The 12,062-nt window shown below is 40.8% G+C and overlaps 1 protein-coding gene across 2 annotated transcripts in view; it reads left to right on the forward strand.

Moving 5' to 3' along the window:
• TPK1 (thiamin pyrophosphokinase 1) overlaps positions 1–12,062 on the forward strand; it is a 307,128-nt gene that overhangs the window by 190,181 nt on the left and 104,885 nt on the right. For both annotated transcript variants that reach the window (XM_075142929.1, XM_075142930.1), the window contains one exon: positions 10,015–10,161. In XM_075142929.1, the coding sequence (XP_074999030.1) occupies positions 10,015–10,161 (147 nt within the window). The remainder of the gene's footprint in view (positions 1–10,014; positions 10,162–12,062) is intronic.

The following is a 12,062-nucleotide window of genomic DNA, read 5'->3' on the forward strand; positions in this document are numbered from 1 at the left end:
AAGGTTTCTATACTGTCAAGTGCTGTATCAAAAGATTTTCATGTGTTATTAATAGTAATCCTCTTCATAAACCTTTCCTGTCAGAAAGAAACAAATGGATCTAAAGTGTTTCCTGTTAATTCCCACTTCTAAAATGTAGAATTTCATAATACCTTTCAACAGGAGTAAATCCCTCCTATAGGGTGTTCAGACATAACCTTGAGTGCTGACTATTTTGACTCTAAGGTCCAAATTCACCTTAAAGGAATGCAGTATCTAACCCATCTTTCCTACTGTTGAATTATTTTAAAGCTTCCCATTGTAAAGGTATGGCAAAGTACATTTCTTGTAATACAGGATATCAGAACTTGCCAGTTCCCAAAGAGAAACACCCTAATTTCATGTGAAGGAAGCAGGCAGTCTGCCTGTTCCACTATAGCTGTGGGCATCAAGACACACCGAATATCTTTGTGTTAGAATAATTTCATGCAAAATGGGTGTCTGCAAGAACACAGTGCATCACAGACTGAGAAATTTTCTTATGTAATCTGTGTATACTCTACTGGGGCTTGTATTTGGTCTATGAAGATAATGTAAAGAAAAAAGGCAGAAGCAGAGTGGGATTTCTGGAGAATGCATTGATTGATTGTTTGTTTAAAAAAGATAAACCCCCAAAACCCCTTTTAATTTGACTTTGTCACTGCTAAGGAGGAGACTCGGGGGATGGTCTCTTGAACTTGCCTAAAGAACCCGTCGAGCTTCCCTTTTAAACAACTGAACAACGAAGCACTGAACAATTAAAGCTCAATATTTTGTGCAAATTAAATGTGAGCATAAAATGTTTACAGCTTCACAAGCGCCTCCAGTTTAAGAAATCATGCTTCATTTCTTTTTAAGTGCATGGCTAAATTTATATGGTCTAGAGGACAGTGTGGAAAAATAAAATAGATTCTGTAATGGGTGTAAGCTGACATTATTCAGGCTAGGTTTAGCTTACCTGCTATAAATACTGAACCTACTCTGAAAAGGAAAATTGGCATCCAAGATCCTAACCTACTTCCTTCAATATAAGAATATGTCCAGCCTCTTAGAAACAAATGTATAAATTCAAGACTTCTTTCTGCAAATCGGCACTCCCATGGAAAAAAGAATTATAATTCTGTACTGCCCAAGTATTCAGTGAAATCACTCAAAAGAGGAACCATTCGCAGAATAGGGCCTGAGAGACACAGGGAAAATTTTCCGTCTTTAGTTTCAGGTCTTGTATCTCTCCCTTGAGTAAAATAGGAGAGGCTATTATCCCCTTGTTCATCATGAAGATTAATGTTCAGACCAGCTGAAAATATTACTGTTCTGTTGGGACCAATGGGGAGATCTTGAGACCTGTGTGAACCCAAGTTTAAACTTTTTAAATAGCAGAGCTAACGTCTCGTCCTAGTTAGGCACAAATGCCTCTTTCGCCATTATCTCCTCTGCGATGCTGCTGCAGGAGAGTGAGGATGCCCTACAGCTCTGCATTATTTGTAGCGTCTTTTATACAGACTTCATTGCTAACTGTTAAGATGCGCAGGGAAAGCGCCTGAACCATTAACTCTTACTCAGATTAAGTAAAAAAAAAAAATAGCATCACCCTTTAATGGAAATGGAGATTTTTTAATTTCCTCTTCTGTATTTTGTACGGAATGTTTTCCCTTAAAAATCTGCGATTCTTTCCTTAAAATTTGATACCTAAATTTAACATGACAGAATGGAAATAAAAATAGGCAGAAAATTAGTTTTAAAGAAAAAACGCTGGTTTAGGAAGTCACAGGAAAAGATCTCACCTCTTATCGGGTTGAAGTCGGCTCTCTCTGTTCATCTGGGTATAAGCGCCTGTGGGCTGCTGGCGGAGCGTTTCATGTAGGGACCCTTGTCTACAGAAAATCTACCCCATTGCCTTAAAATACCACAGGTTTGTTTAGCCTCCTTTGTAGCCTTTCCAAGGGTCCCGGACCAGCATCTGGGCAGGAGCTGAAACAAAACCACACGAAGGTGTGGTGGGAAAGGAAGGGGAGCTTTGTGGCCAAGAGACACATCATATGTTCATCTCAGCCTTCTAGAGAAGCAGAAATAGTAATGAGTTAAGCGGTGAGGGTTATTAGTTAGGCTGAAGTAGGGACTTGTATGGGGTTTGTGTGCTGGGGGGCTGCAGGGGTCTCTGTGAGGAGAAGCCAGGCCGGGGCTGCCCCGTGCCGGACGCAGCCGGTTCCAGCCGGCTCCAGCGGCCCCGCGCAGGGCACAGCCGAGCCCCTCAGCCACGGGCGGGCGCCTCGGGGAAAGCGCAGCTCAGAAAGGGTAGAGGCTGCCCAGCGGTGAGGGGTGAGGGGAAAAGTGTGAGAAACAGCCCTGCGAGCCCCGAGGGGAGAGCGGGAGAGGGGCTTCAGCTGCCCTCCCGCAGAGATTCCCCTGGAGAGCCCCTGCCGGAGCAGGTGGGTATCTCCTGAGGGAGCTGCGGCCTGTGGAGAGCCCACGCTGGGGCAGGTATCCACCCTGCAGCCCATGGAGGACCATGGTGGAGCAGATATCCACACCGCAGCCAGTGGAGGGCCCCATGCCAAAGCAGGTGGATGTTCCCTGAAGGAAGCTGCAGCGTGTGGACAGGAGGCCATGCAGGAGCAGGCTCCTGGCAGGACCTACAGCCTATGGGGGACCCACACTGGAGCAGTTTGTTCCTGAAGGGCTCTACCCCATGGAGAGGACCCCACGCTATAGCAGGGGAACAACATGAGAAGGAAGGAGAGGCAGAGAGGAGCTGGTATGGACTGACCACAGCCCCCCATTCTCCTGCACCACTCGGGGGGCGGGGGAGAGAGAAAGGAGTCGGGAATGAAGGGGTGAAGTTGGGCCCGGGAAAAAGAGGGGCAGTGCAAAGGTGGTTTTAGTTTTGTCTTTTTTGTTCTCTCTAACTTGATTTGTAATTGGCAATAAAGTAAATTAATTTTCCCCAAGTCGAGTCTGTTTTGCCTGTGATGGTAATTGGTAATTAACAATCTCCCTGTCCTTGTCTTGACCCATGAGCTTTTTCATCTTGTTTTCTCCCTCTGTCCTGTTGAGGAGGGCGAGTGAGAGAGCAGCTGGGGTGGGTGCCTGGCTGCCAGCCAAGGTTAACCCACCACAGGACTGTAAAGGAAATCAAAGAGAAGTTGTCAGGGTTCATGGAGGTGTGCAAAGGTGTGCACTCTATCATTGATATGTGTCCTGGGATATATATCCTGTTTGTGGGCTAGCAGGCTGAACTTACAGTGTCTCTGATCCATCAGGTCCCGAGTAGCCAGGGACTTTCCTGAACAAGTGTGCTGCAACAGGAACCATGGTCCAGGCAAGGCTCCCTGATCTGGATTGTGATCTGTATCTCTTTGGGGGAATAACGGAGGCTTTTAGGGAGAGTCTTTGCAGCAAAGAGCCGCTTTCCTGTGCAGTGCCATTCTCACCTGCTGACCCTGCGGGACTGGGTTAACCTTCAGCACAGGCTTCAGGCTGGTTCTTGTTGAGGAGTATGGGATGACAGGCGTCAGTAGGTTGGGTGAGGGTCCTGCTGGCAGGGAAGCAGTTGATTGTAGTTGTCTTGTCCTGCTGATCTTGTGACAACATGGAAACGTGTTGGAGGGAGGGGAAGGAAGGCTACTTCAGTAAAGACTAACAGCCAGAGTTAAGTGAAATGTGAAATACAAAATACAAAACTCACAAGAAACAGGTTCTCCTGAAGAAGATAGGATCACTTTTTTTCCTCCCTTGAGTTGTTCATTGATGGGAGTTTTTAGTTAGTTTGTTTTTCCTTTTTTTACTCCTGGAGGCAGTATACGAAGATATTAAAAACACAGCGTGTGCCAAACACAGCTTTTGGCACTAGATGCAAGTGGATATGAAATTGGTAAAGAGATTTTCTAGACCGTTTTAGCATAATCTTTTGAGGGCCTCTTGCATTGCTGCTAATACAGAGTTTGCTTTCTTAGGGATATGATAGTTTACAGTGATTGGTTTTACATTTCCATGGTGGTGATACTGCAGTATGCACTGTGGATTACAGTGGTTCAGCTGTGGGAACAGAAAGGTTAGCCTGATGCTTGTAAATGTCTTTTCTCATCTTTTAAGACAGAAAGAAACTTCTTTGATTGTTTCAGAAGACACGTGATTGATAGTCCTGGAATCCTTGTTCATGCACAGAATAAATGTGTCGGGGTCAAAACCAGCACAAGTTTTCCTCCAAAACCTCAGTGAACAGATTACTCTAAGAGTTTTACTGCACTTTTGCCTACTCACAACAGCATGGTAACAGTCTGGAGTAGAGACAAGCCCTTCACCCAGAAAATTTGAGGCAATAAGGAATTCCAATGTCCCTCTGCGTGATCTCACATGCAGCACGAATTGTAGAGCTGCGCTCCAGCTGACCAGCAGTAGCAGAGCTGGAGTTATTGCTGTCCCTACTGTATCTGAGGCACAGGGAGTACTGTTTGATCAAGGTCATACAGGAATATTCAGCACAAGAGTAAGCAGTCAAATTCAGATTGGTTGGGGTCCAGCAGTTCACGTGGATTTTGTAGATTAGGTTTCTGTAAGTAAGAAAGAATAAAGTCAATGGTTATGAAGTTTATGTTCCACAAAATTTATGCCAAATGATGTTATATACACCCTCAAATGTTCCATTGACCTGCAGGAGAGAGCAAAGCCAAAGCACTGAAATGAAATCAAGTCATTTGACCGGAAATGTAAACACAAGTCAATAGTAGAACCAAGATTAAAATGTTTCCAGCTACTCAAATCTGTGACGGGATTTTGAGATTATCTTTCCCTTTTCCATCTTACCATCATACATGTTGCTTGTTTTAAGCAGACAAATGCAATCTGTTTGCATGCTTATTGTCATTAGCAGAAAGAATTAACCTCGTATTTGGAATAAAAAGGGTTAGAAATAGAGAAAGCACTTGGGTAAAAACGTAAGAAAATGAACATAGGAAGCAAGAATGCTTTGTGAAGGAGCTGGAATAATATAAAGATTAGTGGAATCAGTGAGGTGATGATGAAGTTGATTGAAGGTTATCATCTCAGGTACACAGACAGGATGGTAACTTTCGGCTAAGAGCTCTTGTTCCCATGAAGAGTCAGATGTCTGAAGCAACGAGCAAATTCCGGCTAGAGTAAAGAGGATTCTACCTGAGCAAAGTTCACATGCTGCTGTGTGGCTGGGCATATCCTTCCCGTAGGAAATGAATGCCATACCTTTTACGTAAAACACTGAGCTAGAAAGCCAGTATAATCAACTAAAATGGACAATATCTTGCTATATTTTCAGCATTGGGTTGTGGGATTTTAATAGTTCATTAAATTTACCTTGCAGTTTTGTGGATGATATAAAAAAATGACTGTGATCTGGCCAGCACAAGAGCTCTAATACAGCTATGGGAGATTGAGCTGAGATCTACTCTGGCTCATTTGTTATCAAGGAAAGTGCTTGTTGTGTTTTAAAGCCTTCAGTACTGAAGCTGATGCAGAGAGCAGAAAGGATATATCTGGATTTTCAAACCATATCCTGAGTTGACAAAATTGCCTTTTGAAGGAAAAAAAAAGCTTTTCTTGTAAACAGGTCAAACTTGATAAAGTGTCAAAGTGATAAAGCAATAATAAATGTAGCATTCACACTACTACTTAATCATTTGCTTTTCAGCACGTAATATACTTCAATATATAAGTATCTCAGCATATAATATACTTCAACATATTATGCCTGTTACTACAATAATTTTATTCTCTGTATCATACTCCAAAATTTTAAATTAAAGGAATAGGTTTATGAATAGTAGGAAGTTAAGAAAAGCTGTGAAAGGTGAAAAGATATCAGTGAAGTGAGAAGCTGATAAAAGAAAGCTATGTTCAAATCAGATACAATATCTGACCTGTAATTGGCATGGAAGTATCATAGGTATTAGCAGCGGATGGTCTCCATGGTCTCGGAGGGAAGTTTATTCATGGCTCCAGAGCTTTTACATCATCTTGATTACTGTTGCCTTCCCTTTTTCCTTTAAGGGAGGTCTTTTTCATAGTTCATTCAGTGCTACTGGTTGTTGTCAGTAAATGTGTTCCCTTTCACCTACCTCCTTCTCTGAGACTGAGGCATGTTTGTTTCCAAGTTGTCTGGCTGAAACTGAGCTAATGTGGAAGAAAGTCCTTTGAGTTGTCTGTCTGGAGCCCTACCCATACCCTCGGGAGAGGACTTCTTATCAGAGATAATGAGCACAGTTTTGAAAAGAATAGGCATCTTTTGCTGTCAGTTCGAGCCTTGGACTTCGCTCTTAGATGTCGTGGCCATGCTGACATTTCAAAGCTAGATATTGCGCTCTTTTCACCCACCCCAGGCAGTTCCCAGCTTCCTGTGTCCTTTCACCCTTCTCCTTAAATACGTGTTTCTCAATCATATAGTGAAAATCTTCTTTGTATTTAACCCATCCATACCAGAAAGAAGAATATCAGGTGGACCAGTTTTCACAGAAAGAGTGTTTAGCAAGCCTGCAAACAGTTTACAGCGAGTTGTCCATTTCAATAGTCTCTGTGAGAGAAGAAGCAGGAACCTGAGCAACTTCATTCTGAGGTGGTGGCAACCTTGGCTCCCCTTGGTTACTGCACCCTCTAAATGACAGCTTAGGGGAGAAGGAAGAAGTACATCCCTGAATTGCCAGTACAAAGTCTTTCTTCATGCTTCTCTTCTCCTTTTAACTGCTCTGCTGTTTGGTAGTGACTCCTAAAATTCTTTTTAGAGTTACTAATGTATAAGTGTATCATTTAAAGATCACTGAATCCCACCCTTAGAACTTCAACTCTTTCTAAATCAAAGCTTGCTTGCCTTTAAAGATGCTGTGCAATATGTTTAAGTCAGGTCATAGATAGTCTAAGAGAACACGGTGCCCTCTACACTGTGCCTGCATTGATCTAAGCTTTTCTTTGTAGTTATTTAGGATTTTTTATCCTTTTTTTCGGGAAATGAATGGCGCTGTGTGAAAACAAATTGTGTAAGGGGACTGGTGACAGGACATTTAAGTGAGGCATGGACATTTCAATTGAAATACAGTGTGTTAGTCAAATGCTACCTGCTGGGCTGATTAGCAGTAACAGTATAATTGCATAGCCTGTGTTATACAGGAAATCATAGTAGAAAAATGAATGGCCTTTCCTGTCTGTAGTATGGGAATATATAAATGTCCTGTGCTTTGATATTCACTTTGTCTTAGGTTCTGGAATGACCAAGAGTCGTGTATGTGCTTTCATGGCACATCCATTTTCTTAAGTGCTTGGCAGAACAAGAGGAGCAGTGATTGCAGGGAAAGAACTGATTGTTTTGTTAGTTTGTGATTTTTGTGTTGTGTTTTTTTAATAGAGGCAATAGCTTTAGGATGAAAAGGCTCTTGAGTTTTTTGTTGGACTTACTTAGCCTCTCTGTTTTTGTTAAATAAACAAAGTGTGTATACCTAGACCTTTAAATAGAGGCTTTAAAAGTCCTACAATGTCTGGATGCCTGTCACTGCTGCCAAGAATATCCAGTGAAAGGCAGGACTGTCAGCCATCACGGAAGTGCAGAATTTTAGCTTTTCTCTCTGCCTGCTCCTCTCATACTCCAGCTGGGTTTGTTTGCGTACCTGTTACATACTTGTATTTTTCATTTTCACAATCCATGCAAACTAAATCCTAAATAATAGCTACATTCCCTTTTCAGATGTCTTTATTAGCCTTTTCCCAACACACTACAACCCCAAACCTCTGTTTTATGAATGCCTTTTCAACAGATCTACTCCATGCTAGATTGGTTTTATTTTCTTACTTTTTGGGCACCAATCCACAAGATTACTACTATTGAATAAAGAGTAGGACTTTGCGATCACTTCTGTCATACTTTAAAATACAGAAATTGTTATGTTTGTCTTCAACTTGCAGTACTCTGGCAATCTCTATCACAAAAAGATGCAGTCAGCGAGCACTTTATTGTTTCAGATAGGTCCTGTACTTCGCGATAAGTACACGTGTGTGAATAACAGCAGGATTTGTCTGACATACTGACAGTTTTACAAGGGAAAGAAGACACATTCAGAATGTTATTGCATCATTTTAATTACAAGTCAGAGGGAACTCGGTGTTTCCTTCATTCTTACCTTTTAAACTGTAGAAAACGTCAAAGCCAAAACAAACAAGTTCATGTATGGTGAGACATACATACTAAGAAACTACACAGTAGTCGCTCAGCTTTTTGAAGACTAGGCTAGGCTAATATTTAAACTTCAGTCCCATTGCTTACAATAAAAGCAATATATATGTGGTTGACTGATCCTTTACAAAGTCAGCTTAACTTCACTGTGGTTCCAGGTTAATGTAGCACATTTTCCCCATGGCCTCCATTGGGATGGAGGGCATTTTTACTGCTAGTTGACTGGTAGGGAACTGTTGTGGATGAGTCTCTTTCAGATAATTGATCTATCTTTTTTAATCATAGTCATCACCAGTCAAACAAAAGCAGTTTGTTTCTACACTGGAATCAATAAAATGGAAAATGTATTATGGCTTAGCCATAAGCTTAGCCATTAGCTTTTTGCTTTTAATGGCAAAAGCCATTAGCTTTTGCTTTTTTGTCTCCTGTTTAAGGATAGGTTTTCCTACTATTCATATTCTATTGGTTGTATGTTAGGTCTGTGGGATGTGTAATCTGCACAGAAAATACCTGCTGTCTGCAGTACAAGAATAGCTTTTTTGTTTCAGTGTTTGCTGCTAATATAAGGTGTCATATTGATCCAGTCTGGCTTCTCGAGTATTTTCCTGATGGTGATGAGAAAGATGGTATAATTCTTCACCAAAAGGAAAAAAGCTTAATTTTCGTGCAAACCAATATTCAACAGAATCATAAAGCCCTAGCCCTAGTAATAAAAATAGAAGCTGATGCTATTAATACATCATTCCAGATACACAGAGCACCATTATGTGGCTCCTGGGTTGAGTAAAACTTCATGTAATCACAGTGGCCATAGACTTGAGCCCTATAAAGTTGGAAACTTCACCAGATGGCCATTGTCAAGGCAGCTTCTAAAGACTCTATTGCTGCAATGTGTTAGGGCTCTAGATATGACTTACTCAGCGGTAGCTTTTTAAAATACAATTACCGAACATAACTGATCCACATTATGGAAGTAATAATAATAATACTTTGCACTCAGTGACCTTTTGTCTGAGGACCCAAAAGCTCTTAACCAAGGCTTTTAAATACTCCCTTTCTGCTTATAGGAAATAAAGTGTTCAGAGGCTTGATGGAGTGTGAGAGAATTGAGCAACAGCAGTCCGACTCTGTGGCCTGTTGCAAGCAGCGCAGCCAGGCGGTGCTCTCTCCTGGGACAGGAGAGCGCTCCTGTTCCTATCCCTGCCCCTGACAGCTGGGAGGTGATGTGCCAGTCGCTTGGGTGGAACCTCCTACTTCAATAGGACTTTTAATCTTGAGTAAAGCCAGCCTGTGAGTGGGATTGCTTGTACATTAAAATGCTGTGTGGCAGGAACGAGGACGACATACAGTGGCCCTAACTTGAAATTTCCTTTATTTGCTCTGCAAACTGTGAGGATAATACTGAAATTATGTTAAGGTCTGGGGATGAAAGATACTAAGGCTGAGATATACCACACTTAGCTGTGGGGCTTAGATGTGGAGTGATATATCTTAGGCTCTGTATATTCAGGGCAGACAGATAGGTACCTGCAAAGACTGGCCTGTATTTTAGGGAGAACAGTTATGTCCTTTTTAAAAGTATCACATATTGGCCATGAATTCACTGAGCTTTAATACTCAGCCTCAAAAATCACATAATGGTATTTATCAGTAATGAGAGTAAATAACTGTATTTGACATTTGCTTTTGTATAGTCAGTAGTTATTTTTTCTTTTTTTTTTCCCCAAAGTGATTTTATTGCTGATTTTCAGGGTCTAGAGATCATGCCTGGAAGTTTTCTTGGTGATTGTTTTTGTTTTATCTTTTAGATCGATGTGATTGTGACTTTGGGTGGACTTGGAGGACGCTTTGACCAAACAATGGCATCAGTGGAAACGCTTTTTCATGCAACAAATATCACTCCTTTTCCAGTGATAGTTATCCAGGAGTGCTCGCTGATTTACCTGCTTCAACCTGTAAGTGTTGTGAAAAGTTACTTCATAATAAAACTGACCTTCCACCTACCCTGACCCTGTAGGTCTTGCACCATTAAATGTTCATTTTCTTAATTGTATTCTGTAGGGTCAGAGTCTAAATATAAAATATATTGCAGGGAAGTGGACAGCAAATGATGGGCTCTGCATTCCTGCCTTGGAAAAGATTGTGTTTAATTTATTCAGGATAGATTTGTTTAAAAGGAACGGAAAACCCATAAGGTATAAAACTGAATTTGGGTAAATGGAGGATTTTGATTATAAATGAAAAAAAACCCAAAAATTAAACTTTTTAATTAGATTCCAGTAAGTTTAAATTTAGCACACAGCCCTTTTGCATGTTGAGTAGCAATAAGGATGTCTGCAGTAAGAGAAACAAAAGAAAGATGTAAGAGGAAGATATGAGGGAGTTCCTGACAAACATGTCAGGCAGAGCTCTTATGTGGTGCAGTTCATTATGATGAGAATCCAGCTAGCAACGAGGGAATTTATTTAAGATGTGTATTTTTGTGGTTTTTCAGGTCTGTTATTCCATTTATTGATTCATAAAGCAACACACATAAAAGATCTTGCTGGGCTTCTGCTTCTAAGATGTAAATTAAAGGCAAATCTAAGCATCAGAGAGTCTTCTCTAACAGTGATTCATTTATTTGTTTGGAAATATCTTTTCCTGATGTCAGGTTTTCTAGAAGCTTAACTAATGTTCCCATTGTATCTTGGAAAGTTTATTTCATTAAAATAAGTAACATTTACAGATAAATTTGACAAAACCCTGCACCACACGTGCTTCATTGTAATTTGAGAAAAGCATTAATAAGGTTCTATGAGATTATAGATTTAAATCCACAGGGGCAGATGCTGTATTAACAATTTTGAAACACTGTGTCTGCAGGAAAGACAGTAGGCACAGGAGCTCATTTGCCAGTGTGACGAGGAATGAGTGTGATCATTAGCTGCACAGCTAAATGGATAGAGGCAGCAGAGTGAGGGGGAAAGAGAGCTAAAGGATAACTGTGGTTAAAATCTGAAAGCGATGAGTAACTCGCTTGTGATTGACCTGTGGGTGCACTACTTCACTGACCACTGTAAATTAATTTTAGGATATTTTTAAGAACATATTGAAAAGCTGAAATAAGATGGAGAATTCCCAATTTAGCTTACAAAACACTTACTTGGACTGGAAAGACTTTTAATTCTTTTCATTCATCTTTTCTATAAGTAGCTTTAAAATTCCATGCCTAAGGTTGCTTTCAGAAGAGTCTTCAGTGAAGAATTAAACTCTTTGCAACTTGAAAAAAAGGTCGCTAATTGTTTGGGCTTGCTGGAAACTTCTTTATGTTTTGTTTTTAATAATGCTGTACAAGAAATATGTCATACTTTTTTGTTGGTGGCGACAGTTCCACAGGATATTTTTTTTTCTGCCGTTCCTGGCTGTCAGTCTGCATTGCCAGTAACTGACTTCTGTAACTTCAGGCTGTTTCCAGCGTTCAGAAATAAAGGGTAGATATAGGGGGCAGGCCATTTAAACAATCTTAATGCTAACTTTGACACAAAATTGCTTTTCATTGTTGGTTTAAACTTGTCACTGTCAGCATGTTCAGTCAACTGTCATGGTACCTCTAGATAATAATATTAATCCTGCATAGTTTAGATAAAAATCGAGTGAGTAGTTTATACACAGAAAGAAACGAGGATCCTAAGCTTGGAAGTACTTTTTTTTTTTGTACAGAGTTCAGCGTGATATTTTTCTCTTGTAAACAGCACAATCATGGCATTCTCTCTTTTTTCCCCTCTCCCCTTTGTAATTTAAAATCAAGGTAGGAGGGAGTTGAACACAGTGGGAGACCCACTGACTTTTTGAAATGCAAGTCTGGAAACTGTGC

Source organism: Calonectris borealis, chromosome 2 (assembly GCF_964195595.1).
Source record: "Calonectris borealis chromosome 2, bCalBor7.hap1.2, whole genome shotgun sequence".
In the NCBI taxonomy this organism is placed as follows: domain Eukaryota; kingdom Metazoa; phylum Chordata; class Aves; order Procellariiformes; family Procellariidae; genus Calonectris; species Calonectris borealis.